The sequence below is a fragment of the Lycorma delicatula genome, chromosome 4 (genome assembly GCF_047948215.1).
Source record: "Lycorma delicatula isolate Av1 chromosome 4, ASM4794821v1, whole genome shotgun sequence".
Taxonomy (NCBI): domain Eukaryota; kingdom Metazoa; phylum Arthropoda; class Insecta; order Hemiptera; family Fulgoridae; genus Lycorma; species Lycorma delicatula.
The window spans coordinates 147580210-147597397 of record NC_134458.1 but is presented as its reverse complement, the minus strand read 5'-3'; the positions used below and the strand labels follow the sequence as shown (position 1 = coordinate 147597397).

General features: G+C 31.2%; 2 protein-coding genes across 8 annotated transcripts in view; both read left to right on the top strand.

Moving 5' to 3' along the window:
• Window positions 1-8189, top strand: part of LOC142323941 (uncharacterized) — a 38671-nt gene extending 30482 nt beyond the window's left edge. Inside the window, exons 1-3 of one of the 2 annotated variants that reach the window (XM_075364333.1) lie at window positions 2040-2160; window positions 5757-5893; window positions 7594-8189. In XM_075364333.1, coding sequence (XP_075220448.1) covers window positions 5757-5893; window positions 7594-7861 — 405 coding nt within the window. In that variant the 5' untranslated portion in view covers window positions 2040-2160 and the 3' untranslated portion in view covers window positions 7862-8189. Of the gene's footprint in view, window positions 1-2039; window positions 2161-5756; window positions 5894-7593 lie in introns of those variants that run through there. The other variant, XM_075364332.1, reaches the window with a different exon arrangement.
• Window positions 8190-9239: 1050 nt separating this feature from the next.
• Window positions 9240-17188, top strand: part of LOC142323940 (uncharacterized) — a 36023-nt gene continuing 28074 nt past the window's right edge. For 2 of the 6 annotated variants that reach the window (XM_075364329.1, XM_075364331.1), the window contains exon 1: window positions 9705-10178. Coding sequence is in view for 1 of the 6 variants with exons in the window: in XM_075364327.1 (XP_075220442.1) it covers window positions 9615-9692 (78 nt within the window). In the remaining 5 variants the exon portion in view is untranslated. The other 4 variants (XM_075364327.1, XM_075364328.1, XR_012756179.1 and 1 more) reach the window with 4 other exon arrangements.

The following is a 17188-nucleotide window of genomic DNA, read 5'->3' as shown; positions in this document are numbered from 1 at the left end:
AATTCCGGTGCCACTAGGAAAAAAAGGGTGTCGTAGAATGTGCAAGGTTTGCTCTGAAAAAGGAAAGAAAGAAAATAGGAAAGTGACAAGAAAGGATTCATCATTTCACTGTTGTGAATGCAAAATCACGTTTTGTTAAGATCCTTGTTTTAAAACTTTTCATTCAAAAAAAAATTACCTGTAAATTAAATTTTTTTAAAAGTAAAACTATTTTGTGTAGGCCTACTGTAATTTTAATAAATGTTAGTGATAGTGTTTAAGTGTGAACCGAATGTAAAAAAAATTTTTTTTACTTAAAAACAGGCTTTCAAAAATCTGCTATATCGTTTTATTCATAAATGGTAATAGTATATATTATATATCATTTGAAACTAGAAGATTTGAGGGTTTCAGTGATGGAAGTACCAATTTTATATTATTTTTAGTTCTAAATTTACAAAGTTACAAATATAAGCAAAAATGGCTAGCATTCTACAAACAGTCACATTTTGATACCCCCAGGACTGTAAGTGTTAACTATATGTTTATAGTGTGATGCACCCTTAATTATAGAAAAATATAATGCAATGAAGTAAATACCAAATATTGATTGTTACAGAACAATCAATGTTAAAAACTTGTGATCCTTGCAATCATTCTGATTTCAGTAAATACGTTGTGGAAAATGGTGTTAAGTAATTAATTCAGTTTTGGTACAGCCTTTGTTGTGCAGGGGTAGGTATATCCAAGATTAATGTTATTGCTTGCCAATGTACTAAGGAGTGATTATAATTGCCAATAACATGTTCTACAAAATTAAATTTTCTAATTTTCTTAGTCATTTTTTATTTTATTTTAGATAGGATGTTCTGCTTTGAACATCCTCTTACCAAACCATTCTAGCCTTGAGTAGGACAGTTGTTACATTATGAATAAAAAATGGCCTGCTGAATATAGCCAACCTTTTTGGGCTGACTAAATTTACAGAAGTCCTGTATGGCTGGATCATTTAGTTTATAGATGCATAAACCAGTTAAATTTTATCAAGGATTTTGTATCCTGTTGTCAGAATTACAGGAATGTTCCTGAAAAAGATCTTATCAGATCAAATCAATTATAAGATCTTATCAGATCAAATCAGTTGTTACTGTCAAAATAACCGAATTAGATACAAGAATTCTGAGATGTTCCTTTAGTTATGGTGTTTGTTGATCCTCACAAAATAGTGTGCATAAGAATCACATCCCAAAAATAGATGCCTGGGTTTCCTCATGTAAAACTACACCGGTTTTTCTCATCCTGGTTGGCAGAGTTCTTTGAATAATCTGGTATTTGTGTATGCTCAAAAAATGTAATTTCCAACTAACTTTATCAGTCCACAAGTAAAAATAGAGCATACTTTATTAGCTTCACCCAAATATCTAACAGTATAGTAGTGGTTGTCTGTGTACCAGTTTTGCTGTGAAACAACTGTATATTTTTCTAACAAATTGACAGCCAGTCTTGATAGTAATTCTTTCTTTCATAACCTTATTTTCAATCACATGTTTATTGAAATAATGAATACTACATACTGTAATTATAACACAATAGTTAGAAAAAAATTCCTACTTTATTGGAACCAAAATAGCAATTTTTTATTTTTTTAATTGGTTAAAATATTGAGCTAACCATTAAAAAAATTGAAAAAAATTTTGAAACAATTAAAACTACTCCTAAATATACAGAAACATTTTATATAATCTCAACAAAATTATGGAAAACTGGACTGTCAAGAAATATGAGAAAAATATTTAAAGTGATATAAAAATAAATATTTTCCATTAAGTTGCTTTTTAAAAAAAATTGCTGTAAAAATTAAAAAGGTTTCACAACTAATTTAGTGGCTTGGAAGTAATCAGTAATATAACATTTCTTCATTGCTAACATTAAATGAATAATAATAATAATAAAACTATTGTTGTAAATAAACCTTATAAAATTTACTTTCATTTCCACAGACACAAATTCTTTATTTCATTTCACAGAGTTACAACTTTTTTTTTTGTCATTTCAAAATTGTCTGCTTTCTGTTATAACATATTTCTACCACAATTATTATAATTTTACAGTATTATTGGTATCTTTTTAACAACATAAACAGGAAATTCCTATTGTAGAATTTTACAAATATAATTCCAGGTAAGTAACAAATTAATTCAATGTATAATTAAATTAATTCACTTATATGTATAAATTAGGTTAATGGGAATAATAAATGATTAAATAATCAATGGATGATGCCTTTACTTGCTGAAAATCCATAAAAGACTGGAACAAAATACATATTGTATTCTTGTTACAATTTTTAAAAATTATTCATAAATCAATTGTCTTTTTAATTCCTTTTTGACTAATATGTCTAGTCTTGAATTATTTTCCTTACATACTATAGCCAATCTGTTAGTAGGTATACATACATATATTACAATCTCTTGATAAACAAAAATAATTGTCAAGTGTTCAGTTTAGTATGTTGAAATAAAAATTAGGTAACAAAAGATGTACAATCAATTATAGTTGAATACTAATAAAAAGAGATAAATAAACAGATAAATTAGTTTGTGCAGATGTGCCAGATAAAAAACTCTGCTGTTTTTGTGTGATAAATTTTCTCAAATATGGAGCCAATGTATATTACAAACAAGTTCATCACTTAATTTTTCAAACATAAACTTGGTTTACAGGAACCATTACTTTACATAAACCGTTACTTGGTTTATATATATATATATGATGTAATGTAATTTACTTTACAATTATCAAGAAATGTATCAGTAGCAAGTGATTTGTTTTATAACTTTGTCAAAATTGGAGTAAAGAATTGACTTTACTCCTAATTTTGTTATTAGTAAAAACTAGTGTTTTTATCAAGATCCTTTATGCAATCAAAATCTTCACTCTATTAAAAGATATTTTGCTAAAACTATCATTAAATCATATTCTACTTCAGTAGACAAAAGATCCTTAATAGAATAAACACTAGCAAATCCTTTAGTGAACAATATCCTGAGGCTTATTTGCTCTTTCCCTGTCATAAAGCACGGTTGTTGGAAATGATCTGCTACTATCAATTGAATTAACTTGATCATCAACATTATCTTACCTTCAACATTATTGATATAAGCCTTTTCATCATGAATAGGTAATTGTCTACAAAGTATTTGTTCTTTACCAAATAATCTATAATAATTTGTATTATACATTTTATTTAATTATGATATATTTTTTGTTAAATATTGCATTTTTCAGTAATTTGGAAAATTAATATTTTTGATACCTTTGGTACATGACAATTAACTATTTTATTTACACATGAATTAAATTCATTAACAAATAAATTAATATCAGTAGTTGCAATTATTATTAATATTATGACCTAATAGTAAATTAAGTTCATTAACAATAGACCCATAATTTGAATGCTTAAAGTCAGATATAAACATTATGTCTGAATTTGGGATAATGTATTTCAGATAATACTTTCATTTGATGAATGATAATCATCACAATCAAAAATACTACCTTGAGTTTCATTTAGTGAATATTACAGAGATTATTAAAAATTAAGAATGTTTTCTTCAGAATTTATTACATTATTAAGTTGCTTAAGATTATAATTAATTCAAAAATCAGATAAACATGATTTAGCACTTCATATTTCAACATTATTATGATGGCCTTGAGTTGTAAACAAGTTAAGATTAACCCACTTGTTACCAGTTATGTTGAAGTTATCAAGTAATAGTTTACAAAGACCATCAATACCAATGCAACTAGTAAATCAGAATAGTAACTATATGATTTAACAAATTTTAAATTATTATTTATTGCAACCAGAACATCACCATCCTTCAGCTTGTTACATGTAAATATGGACTATCAAATCTGTTAACACAGTGCGTTTGGCAAATCGCTGTATAGTATGCTTTAGCATTCTGTTCTTTCGGTATTAGGTTGGTTGCTCTGTGGGTTTTTTGGACATGGCTCAGTAATAAACCAAGATGTGTCGGTTGTTGAGTTGTGATTGAACATGCTTCGATTATTGGAATCAATTGCAAAAAACATAATGATTCTTTCATTACAGGAACACATATTTCTCGTTCAATTCTTTCAATTCTTTCCTCAACCATATTGAGTCTTATCACAAATTGTTACTATTGGAGAAATTATCTAGTTTTATAATCACATTATCATTGAGTTGCCAAAGCGGTTGAAGATTTCAAGTTTAGAGCAAACTTGAGTAAATTCATTGCTATATTGTTTAGTTTTCTGTCTAATGTTCTTATTTTTATTTTGTTTGAAAATCTGATGCACAGCATGGATTATTATGTCCCATAATATGAATGGCCTTGTATTGGTGGATGTTTGTGTTGAAGGAGATGGATTTTTTATTGTAGATTTTTCAGGTGAGTTCTAGTTTGTGTTTGTTTGTTTATTGATTTTTATTCGGAGATTTTGGGTATGATGGTTTCCCAAGGTATCTGAATTTACTGACTTTAGAGATTTAATTGTTATTGATTCTAATACATTTGGGGAGTATTAAATTTTTGTAATGAACTGTGTTTTTTGAAAGAAGGCCGGATTTATTATAGTTATTAGTTTCTAAACTGTCTTTATTATAATGATCCATGTGTTATGATAGGCTTGTTTAATTGATGAGTAGTGACGAAATAACCCCCCTCACCATGTTTCACTCTCATCTGCCACCCACATTAATTATATTTTGAATTACAATTTATATTCATCCTATTTATTCAATTTTTGTAATAACATATGGCAAAAGTTGGTTCAAAATGTATAACATTTATATAGTAGAAATATGGTAACCAGAGATACTGTTTTATATAATTTTCTGTTTATTAACTGCCTTAATTGTACTTTGTTATGAAATAAACACTTGTCAATAGCATAATTTGCACCAATTTATATTGTTCAAATGATTTTTTTTTTTGGCATGAATTGTTTATTTATTGTTGTAATAATTACGGGCTTCATGCCCAATTACAGTTAATTTATATGCAAATATGTTTTTTATGATGAATTTTGTAACTTGTGACAAATATTAAACTCGATGAGGATTCTTCCCATAACTTTCTGCATGAAAGGCAGATCTCTGGGAATTGTCTTGGACCTCTTAATATAGCTTATTAAACAAATGAATTCATATTGAAAAAAAAATGAAAACTAACAGCATAAATTTATGTGATCTGCATATTAAAAAACTGGCAAATACTTGAAATTGCTGTTAAAATGCTCATGATTTTAGAAATGAATAATTATATTAGTGTTAGATTAACTTTGCACTGGTATGACTAATTGAAAACTTTGGCTTGCCAGTAAAGCTGAATAATATTGTACACAGTACGACAAGTTTTGTAGAATAGATATTTTTTAACTAGTATGAATAATACATTGGGCTCAATGGTCAGTAAGCCGAGCATGAAATGTTCATTATTTTTAAGAATAACTTTGCCATTTTTATGAAAAATTTGTGTCTTCTTGGCCAGCCCTCAACTGTTCACTTATTTATTGACTTTGGCAACTTCTATTTAATTATTATAATTTATGAAAAACTAAACTTTTGTTAAATGTGTAAAATGCAGAAACATTACCTTTCTGTTCCAGAGGTTGATGAATAACATTCAGATAAATTTTGCAGCATTGTGAAATCAGATAATTTATCAGATAAAATTATTACTAGTCGTATTTTTTAAAATTATCTTATCTTTTTTCAGATGGACCAATTCAAACACTGGATTTTTAAATTAAAAGACGATATCTATTCACGAATATTTTGGAAACCACCTAAATCAAACAATCTTGAATACATAACAGAAATCATATTGATTTGCTTAGTATTGTCGCTGATATGGTAAAAAATGTTAATATTAAGATAGAATTAAATTTCTTTTATTACAGTATATTTACCTTTCTAACTGATTTGACAACTCTGCTTTCCTGCCGATTATAAATTCATCATAATGCTTCAAATTAGATTTTTAAATGATTTTAGCAAATTATCCTTTTTTTTAATTTCTAAACATTTTAAAGACATTTGACCGGTTTGATGTATTTTTCAATTCCTTTCTGTACTGTGCTAATTTTCCACTTTCTCGTGAGGTAGTTCATCTACCTCTAGTTTCTATCTTCTGTTTTTCTTTAACATGCAGAAGGCCATTTTGTACAATATGCAACACATAAGGTAGAATTTTTATACTATCAAAATGACTCTCTGAGTCATTATGTGTAATATATTTTTCTATGAAATCATTAAACCATGTTCACGTTGGAATAATTAAGTGTCAGGACTCCCAAGTTTAAGATCATTTCATATTTCTATTAACACATATTTCAAATGCTTCATAAAGCCAGAGAAGACCTCCTTCTAAGCTTTCCTGTTTACTTCTCATAAGGCATTTAACTATTCATAAATGTATATTTTTTAAATATTTTTATTTAAATATGATACTAGATAATGCATCTGAAAACTATCCTGTTTTTTAATATCTTGCTAACGTTTCCTGTTAATTTTATGTAAGTTTTGAACTATCCTCACCATTGGCAGGTATGGTATGCTCCTTCAGTTTCCTTAATTCCTTCAACTTATGATAGTACTATGGGAATTTGTCATCTAATCCACCTGTATTATCTATAATACCATGAAGGATGTTATAGATATCCTTCTTGTAGTGTTCAGAGTAGCCACTTTATTTAGGTTGTTTAAGGTGCTAATTTTATGTGTGGGACTTGCTAGTAATTCTTTCCTTTCCCAGGGGAAGTTGCATGTAAACTAACTTAATGAGCTGTCAGGTAAAACTTGATGTCTTACTCCAAAAATATCAAAATTCTAATTTACTTGTATCTGTATTTCTGTAATTTTACTACATTAATAAAAAATCATAATTTCAAATCTCATCTTATTTATCTCATTCATTATTAATCCTTTTTTTTTTTATTATAAACTATTTTTTTTTAATTTACCTCATTTTAGTCTAAATCCTTTCTGTAATAAAAGTTCCCTTTTGTTACGTACAATTATTACTCAATTTTTACTTTTTTTCTCCTTATTATTCTTAGATATTAACTGAACAAATTTTTTTCATTTTTTTCTATGGTTATTATTATCCTATTACAAAAATGTTTATTTTACTCCACTATAAATATTTTTTCTCTTTTCAGTCAAAATCTCAGAATTTTTTGTATGTTATGTGTATGGAATTATGTTTTGCGCGTGATGACAAATTTTAAAAAGCAGAGTTTTTAACTCTGCAACTAAACTGGTAAATAAAACAATTGGTGTATAACAAAACAAATGTGTTTTATTTCCTTAGGCCTAATTATGCACAAGACTTAAGTTAATTGACTGAAGAAAGTGTGTGTCATTTTGGTTGAAGATGGACAAAAGATTGATTTTTTGTTAATGTGTCATTTTAATGTGAATTAAATTGAATAAAACATTAAAACATTTTAATGTCACAGTTAATGTGAACATTTATCATAAGATTAACATGTAAGCAAACGTTATCCATAATTTTAACATTCTAAATTTAGTATTATGTGTTTTTTTTTTAGGTGGTGTATTCAGAAGCATGTTGAACGCCTAATAGATTGGTACAAGAAAAGAGGTACAGTGGTAGTACCCAATCCAACAGAAGCAACTGAGAAAAGGACAAGTAGGGAAAAAAGAAAAACTACAGATCCAACAGAAGCAACTGAGAAAAGGACAAGTAGGGAAAAAAGAAAAACTACAGCTGGTGGTCAATCTACCAGCTGTAGAGTACAGTCACAAGAGAGACAGCTAAGAAGTAATACTACAAATAAGAGAAAATTTAAAAAATAAATTTAAAAAATATAAAAAAAAATTTTTGGTAATAAAGGCGATTGAGGCCAAAGATGATAAAATTTTCTGTCTATTATACGGATCAAAGAACCTATTTTTATTGAATATTACTAAAACATGTGATTGTTACTAAAAGCAAGTGATTTTAATTTTTTTTAATTTAATTTATTATACGGATAAAAGAACCTATTTTTATTGAATATTACTAAAACATGTGATGGTTACTAAAAGCAAGTGATTTTAATTTTTTTAAATTATTTTTAATTTAATTTTTGTAAAAAACTGACAATAAATTTCTAAATTAATTTTTATTTTTGTATAAAACTGACTGGATGTTTAATTTAATTTGTTAGGAACCAAGACTAGTTTTAAAAAACTAGTCGTGGTTTATTAATTTATTTGGTTTATTAATTTTTTTGGTTTTTAAATTTATTAATTTAAAAATTTGATTTTATCAAATTTAACAAAAAATAAAAGTGAAATTTAACAAAAATAAAACATTTTTGGATTAAGTGATATATAACAATGTCTCAACATGAACAAAACCATTACAAATCTGTATGTCATGAAAATAAGGTGTATTTTAAAGATACTTTTCAATATTCTTGTAATTGATTTTTTTCAGAAATATATATTTAAAAAGTGAATTATCTAAATCTATGCTTCTTCTAGTTAGCTTTGAAACTGGGAAAAACTGGTTATTTGAATGCTGGTGGAGGTGTTTGTATCAAACAATTAGTTTGTAATTTTTATCATGTTTGTTAGTAAAGTTTTGTAAGCATAGTTGGTTGTGTTAAGTAGTTCATTTTGCTTGTCTCTGGGTTTGTGTAGGAAGATAGTGAGCAGATGTAGTGGGAATTTATTGGTGGGAGGGGGCTTATGATGCCCACAGATAGACATACTCAGGTGAGCACATACGTGTTTTTACCTCATTCTGGTGCGACAACAGCATGGTTCCCCTCACCTTTATTTAAAATACACCTTCCAACCCGCATGAAAAACTTGACTAACAAAAACTTAGTCTTGACAGTAGAATCAGTACAAACCCACTTCAGTCCATTTTCTGAAATGCTCTTGAAAGCTGACACCAACTAGATCTTAACAATGGAATCATGTAATTTTTACCAGTTATACAATATACATTTGGTATTACTGATAATGATGGCACATTTCATCTCAAGCAGTACAGTTAAATTATGTAATAAGTTTAAGTAAAGAACTAATGCAAACATGGGAAGAAATTTTAAACATCTTTTGATAACAAAAAGATTTAATAAAACAACCAAAAGTTATGACCACAAAAATCAATTATAAACCGCAGCCCAGCAGAAAGAAATTTTTCTTTCTTTCTCAGTTTAGCCTCCGGAACCATCGTATGGATGATATGTATGAATATTAATGAAAAGTCTTGTACGGTCTCAGGTCGACCATTCCTGAGATGTATGGTTAATTAAAACCCAACCGCCAAAGAACACTGATATCAACGAACTAGTATTGAAATCAGTATAAAAATAACTACCTTAATTTTTAATTTTAATGTTAGAACTCTCCACTTAGAAATCAGCTGACTTGCGAAACGAGTTCGCCACTAGACCAACCCGGTGGGTTTTATTCAGGTTTTATTCAACTTGATAATTCCATTCAGCTATACTACATAATTTTAAGTATAGCTGTTTCAGTACGTATTTCTTGCATGAAAGAATAGTAAAGAAATATCGATTGAAGTTTAAAAAGACTATCTATCGATGGTTATATGATACTTCCAATTGCGTGTAGCAGATTCGATAGTGATTATTGTACGGTGACATATAACAGTGTATTTCTCTGCAAGGTATTTATTTTAATTCTCATTTTTCTGTTTAAATATTTAAAATTCAATGAAATTTATCTGATATTAATTGAAATAAAATTATTATTTTCAAGTAGTTGTGGTTGTAGTCCATGTATTATGTTTAGAGGTTATGTTTTAAAACACGTTTGTAAGTGACAAAGAATTTACTGTCTGTTACTAACACATGAAACGTTAATATGTTGTGTTAAGCATAAATTCTTTTTTAATAAGAATATAACTGAATTATATTTCGCATAGCTTGACGCAGAAATTAATCTACAAGTAGTTGGCGGGAAATTGCCGATTAATTTCGAAAAATGTCAATAGCCATTTACTTAATTTGGCCAGAGATCTTATTTTTTTGAGTTAGCAATTACGGTTTAAGTATTATTTGAAATGTGTGATTTCATGAAATTATGAGAAATTTATTTCAAAATTGATTTGATATAATAACGTGTGGGTTTTCGTTGTAACAAACTAAAACAGGTAAGTTTTGAACTGCACTTGTGTTTACTTGTTGCTTAATCTAATAATGAAAGTGAATTGTTAATATTTATTAATTTTGAAGTGTTATTTTGCCATGTTTTTAACCAGTGAAAGTTTGCTCGTGGAGTTAATTATATCACTACTGTTGTATCGCTTACAAGTAAATTGATTTCTTCTATTATATTAAGATTTATTCCACCTGAAATTGAAAAATTGTGGTCAAAAATTTTTGACCACAAATGTCATTACAATATAGCAATTACTTGATCAACTTTAAATTTTTTTCAAACCAACATATGATTATGTTAATGAGAGAAAAAGGGAGATCAACTTATATTAAGTGTTTAGTTGTCAAAGTTGGACTCTGTAAGATGATTATACATCATAACACAGGACTAATAGCTTGGAACATGTGGTGTAATCTCTCTCTATAGTGACTATAATAAAATTTAACATGTGGTGTAATCTCTCTCTATAGTGACTATAGTAAAATTTAAATATAAATTTGGTCTAGTATCCCACAAGATTGTGTTTTATACCATACCCTGGTACTTTACCCCTCCACAAAGCTGTAGTAACCTTAATGTTCAACTCTAACCAAAACCCTAATCTGTCTCCACAGAACTCAAATTTTAACCCTAATCTGTCTCCACAGAACCCGTAAGCATCTTAACAGGTAGCCATAACTTGCAATATTGATTGCTCATTCATTGAAGTACTGATTTACATGGTGTGGATTTTGACCTTGCATGGGTCACCTGCTTTCCAACATTTAGACCTTGTGTTCTCTGATGCTAAATATATCTACTGTGGCATATTAAAGCATGAAAAAGCCTAAAGTTGATCAAGTAATTTCTCAGAATTACCATATTTTACTATTTATGACATATTTATTAATATTATATTATGTTAACGTAGTTACATCTTGACATATTGCTTTTTGTTCTAACATTTTTTCACATTACTTTGTTGTAAAAATAAAATGTTACATTTTAACGTTTAGATAGTCTAAATTTGTAAATTGTTTGTTTTGAATACAAACAATAAACTTTGTTTTGCACTCACGTATTCACTTCAGTATAAATAAAACATAAACTTTGGTATGGTTATAGTACTCCTCATTTCCCCTAGTAAGCCTTGTAAGGGATGTTTTAAGAATGGTGTGCCATTTTCTGTTGTGATTTGTCATAAGGATAGCCATATAAAGTCAAAACAATAGGATTTATGAGAATCCCCTCATGTATCATGCAAAACCACTGCACCTCAGATGATGGGTGTGTGGTGTGTAATATCAAAAAACATCGGTCCTATTTTTTTGTGTACACCGTTAATGCGTAACGATATCAGAATATTTTATTGCAGTTCATTGTACTTTTGGAAAATGAAGATTGATACTGTTTGTTTCTACATGAAGGCGCAACATTACCCTGCGCAAATTCAAGAACAACTTCCATTAACAAAACTTTGGTGATTGTATATATATTCTACCAAAATATCCAGATTTGACACTGCCAGATTTTTTTCTTTAGGGGTTATTTCAAAGAAAAAGTCTGTAACAAACAACTGAAGCTCACTAGGTGAAAAAGCTGTATTGAATATTCCAGACACAAATTGAAAACTGCTGTAAGAAACACAGTGAAAAGGATGGAAATGTATATTTAGAAAGTTGGCAGACTTTTTCAATATTTAGTTTACAATTTAATATGTTGTAAGTAGGTGGTGGTTGTGGTTGGAAGAGGCCGTACGAAGGCAAGATAGTAGGTTATGTAAATACACTGATGGAAATGTCTGCTAAGGTATTTGCATCAGTGGCATTCTGACAGTGGTCATTTCTTGTTTTGGCTACGTTGGAGGCACGACATATTGGACTTATTGGCACATGTTTCATGTTGCCTGCGTTGATTCTGATGATGGGGAGGATCTTGCCAGGGCTCTTGTGGACGTCTTTAACAGAGTCAGGATAAATAGTGGCGGCTGCCTGAGGCAAATACAAATGGAGATCTACGGGCAGAATACTGTGATCTTCGTACGAAAGATACTAAAATGTGAGGGGAGAGCGTCTGAGCGGTGTCTACATATAATCGCGATGGATGCAAGATTTCCATCTGCTTGGAGTACCGATTCCCCTCATGATGTCTCCCACAAGACGGAGACTATTAACGATAAAAACTATGGCGACTTATGCCGATTTACTTAGATCCCTTGAAACACAGGTTGTAGTACCGCCGACGTCGGATATTCTCTCCATATGTAAGTCTGGAGAGAACATAGAAATTAAGGCGAAGGAGAGAAAGGAAAAATTAAAGCAGTTATTGACAAATACTATTAAGGAGGGAAAGGTACTCACTAAGACCAGGATGGCTGTTCTCCGGGTGCGAGACATGGAGAGCGGCATATAGCCGGCTGAAGTCCAACAAGGGCTGTCTGAGGCCTGTGGTCAGGAAATGCCAGATCTTCAAGTGATCGTCAGACCTGGTTTCGGAGAAACTACAGTGGCGATGTGTCGACTTCCTGCGCCGATCGTCTTATCACTAGTGTGAAGAAGGGTCAATATAGGGCTCTTGTCATGCAGAGTAGATGTTTTAGATTACCTATGAAGTGTTATCGATGGTTGGAGTTTGGCCATACAGCCAGAAACTGCAAAGTTGCTGGTAGGTTGGCTGTGTGCTTCTACTGCGGTGGTGAGGGGCACTGCGCTGCGGAGTGCAAGAGTACTGCAAAATGTGTCAGGTTTGGCTTAGAGGGACACCGTACTTGAGCAGCAGCATGCCATGAAGAGGCTAATACGAAGAGGTTTAGTAGAGATGTGGGTGTTGTGGATGTTAGAAGCTTTGTCCTGTTTTCTGCATGATTCTTGTGTGATGTTTTCGGTGTTTGTATTTGACGTGCTGTATGTGTTGTTTCCAGTGGTGTTGTTTGTGTGGTGTGTGACATCCTGTTGGTTTGTTATGATTGTGTGTGCAGGCGATTTCCTCTTCTTCTGATGAAATGCTTTTATAAGCACTACCAGGAAGGTGGGAAGCCAGGGGTGGAGGTTTAGTCAGTTGTGCACAGGTATACATACACCCTTGGTTATAACTGGCAGAACCTGTTAGTGAGCCCGATACTGCTTAGGCGCCCGTAAATGGGGTTCCTCCACCTCAGGAATGGGGTAGTTATGATACTACATGTATAAAAAAAGGAACTATCCCAACATTTGCCTGCATGGATCAAGGGAAACCATGGTAAAACCTTGATTCATTTGATCTGAGGGGCACAATATACACAATTAATTATAACATATCACATCAGGTGTGATAAAATCTCATATTAATCTTTTCAGTTAGAAACACATGAGGTAAAAATATACATGATCAATGTATACCATATATGTACACCAATGTAAATTATTGACAATCATGATCAATGATAACGTAATAGTAGATACTACATAAAACAATTTTCGGAATAATCAAGTAAATGTAATATATATATATATATATATATATATATAGTAGAAAGGTAAAACTCAAGGCATAAACTTGCTATTTATATGTTTTTATTACATGTTATTTGGAATATCTTTTTCTTTTTATAACAAAACTTACTTTGCTGAATGTTTGTTTATGGAAACTATTTATAATTTATTCAAATATGTGCAATGATTTTAATAAATTTTCATAACCATTTTATGGTTTTTTCTTCTAACCTAAAATAATTAATTAATTATATTGCTGCATATAGTAGCTTGGAAATTTTAGGTAATGTAGACCAGCTTGAGGTTAGAGTAACGGTATATTTTATGTATATATTAAGGCCTGACGTGCTAAAACTGAAGCTAATGCACTGCAGTTGGGTTTGGTAAGATATTCAAAAATCAATGTCAGTTGGTATTTGGTCAAAATCAAACATCCAGTAATAAGAAAGAATTTTATTAAAATTAATAAGAAATCAAAGAAAAGGGAAAAAAGTAGATGACAGGAAAGAAATAATGTAATCTTTGAGGGACTTGTGAAACAAGCAGATAATCCCCCAAAAAGGAGTATTATTCCCTTCTATTAGAACCCATCCTCACCTAACTTTCACAGAAGTGTAGCGTTAACAAGCACGGGAGCAGCACGTTACTAGTCAATGTTTCTGTGTTTATCAGCTGATCAGTTCAAATATAAATGGAATTTTTGTTCCTGAGCGCCTACGATTGGTAGGAATGGGCCCGCGCTTCTAGTATGCCTGGGTGGGGTATTAGGAGTGGGGAGAGCCGACCATTCCACACTCCCAACCAGTGCAACAGGTGCACCCCTCCACTGCGCAATGCATAATTATAAAATTTCTTGCTCGTCAAGGAGTTCAAGCGATGAAAATTTTTCGGAGATTGACTGTTCAGTTCGAGGACCAAACATTGTCGTGTGTTTGCCCGGCATAAAGAGTTCAAGGAAGGAAGAGAACAAGTGGAAAATCAAGAACATGATCGCCGCCCTTGGAGCAGCATTATAGATGGAAACATTCACGTGGTTCGAGACATTCTTCAAGACGATCGATGGGTGAGAGTATCAGAAATTGTGAAAGAAGGTGATGCATTTTTTGGGATCATCACCTGCGACGAAACGTAGGTCTACCACTACATTCCCTAGTCGAAATAAGCTAGTATGGAGTGGCGGCGAAAAGGAAAGGGGCGACATCCCTTGTGAAAGCCAAGTCTCGACTGTCAGCCAGCAAGTTTCTTTCAACCTTTTTTTTGACCGGCGAGGTATCTTGCTCATAGATATTTTGCATGAGCGACGCACAATCAGTGCAGCTTAGTACTACGAGGTGAGTGCTGCATATTGCCGCAAAAGATGAGACCAACTGATTTGAGAGGCCATCTTCACCACGACAGTGCCAGGCCCCATACTGCAGCTCTCTAACGGTTTCAAAAGTAGAAGAAATGCACTGGACTCAACTTGATTATCCTCCCTACAGCCCAGACCTATCGTCCTGCGATTTTCATTTGTGGGCCGCTTAAAGAAGCTGTAGGAGGGCAATGATTTGAAGATGACAAGGTCATGGAGGGATTCGTGGGCAATTGGCTCTTGACGCAGCCAGCTTCATTCTACGATGCTGCGATAAAAGACCTTCCTTCTCGTTGGGAAAAATGTATTTCTAAAGCAGGAAACCATGTAGAAAAATAAATTATATTTGCCTTTTATTTTTCAAGAAATAAATTTAAAAAAAAATAAAAAATAAAATCCCGTTTATATTTGATTTACCCTCGTATAATAAAACAGATTGTTTGTTTTCCTGGTAGTAGTATAGGTTTCTTTATAGAAAACCCCTAACTCATTCTCATAATTTTGTGGCATATTGAAATTATCAACTTAACTATTAACCATTAAACTAGTTCCTCCATTGAGAGTATAAGGGGTATTTTTCTGTTGTTGTATGTATTTATCTCATTTTTGAAACATTAAAAATTATTATTCTATATTTGCTTCTCTACTAGTTTTTAGTAAAACAGTTCTTAACAAAGAAATTCATATACCTTGCATATTAATAATAATAATTTTTATTTATTTAATACAGCAAAACAGCAGAAGCCATATGTGCTGTATTAATAATTATAAAACAGTGGCAAACAAAAGCATATAATGCTAGGGCCATAGGTCTGGGCTGTAGGGAGGATGATCAAGTTGATCATTAAAATAAAAAACAGTTAAATTTCTAACTGATTAGATAACAGTTGCTAACAACAGCAACAATAATAATGACTTTAGTCAATCTAAAATCATTTCCAGGTTAAACTTATAGAATCATCTTCAAATCCTGCATTTATTGTTTGAAAAACTGGAAGAAGTCAATCTCATTTTTCAGATATTCTGAAGTGACCATGCTGTGGAAGGCAGAAATATAATTTTTAGCTGCAGACTAAATGGAAAGAAATTTCTAACATTAGTTATTGGAGTTCTGATTGAGACACTGCCAGGAATAGTATTAAGGCCATGAATATTTTTATAAAAAAGAACAAAGTGAAAAAATTTCTTTTACTGTACAAGGATGGCAAATCCAACCGCTGACACGTATCAGAGATGCTTAATGTAAGAAATTATCCAGAACACTGTATCATTTCTGCAGTGAATGTTGTCTGTTCCAGGTGGTAGTGGAATATTCCAGTTGACTCCGAGTTAAAATTTGTTAAATGTCAGACAAGAGTTTGGATTTTGAAATGGTCTTGCAAGCCATTTAATCAGCCCAAGGTTGCGCTTCACCTTACTAACAATTTCATCCATATGACCTTTTAAATAAAGCTTGGTGTATAATAAGACTCCGAGATCATTTACTCTGTTCAATTCTATAGGCTCACCACCAATGGAGTAAACTTGATGAGAAAGATTGGTTTTTCTGGAGAATTGAACTTGAAGGATGTTATTCAAAGTTGAAGGCATTTTGTTAACCTATGCTCAGTTGTAAACAGCATTAATATTATTCTGTATCAGAAGATGGTTGTGCTCAGAAGAGACTGAATGATAAATCTTAGATCATTTGCATAAATTTCAATGACATCTTAGATAACCACCGACACATCATTCATAAAAATTAAAAAAAGCGACCCAAATTAGAGAGTCCTGAGGAACTTCAAAAGAAGCAACGAACTCATGAGAAGACGTCACACCTGCATAGTGAATAGAAAATCTTCCTTAAAGGTTTGAGGCAATCCAAAAAATCAGGCTTTCGCTTAAACCATAATGTCTCAGTTTACAAAGAAGTATATTAGGGCATCTTGTTGAACACCTTTTGGAAATCAAAGTAGGTAGCATCTACCTGACCTTGCCCCTCTAAAAATGAAGTCACCCCATGAAGTCAAGAAAGGGGTTGAGGTTAAATGTTGTCAAGCAGTTCTCCATAAATTCGTGTAGATGATTGGTGTAAGTGGTTGGATATGACAGTAAAAATGGAAACAGACTATTTTTTCTATGATTTTGGAAAAAAGAGCTTAATATGGAGATAGGACAAAAATTATTTATTATACATGGACCAGGTTTAGGAATAGGTATGAC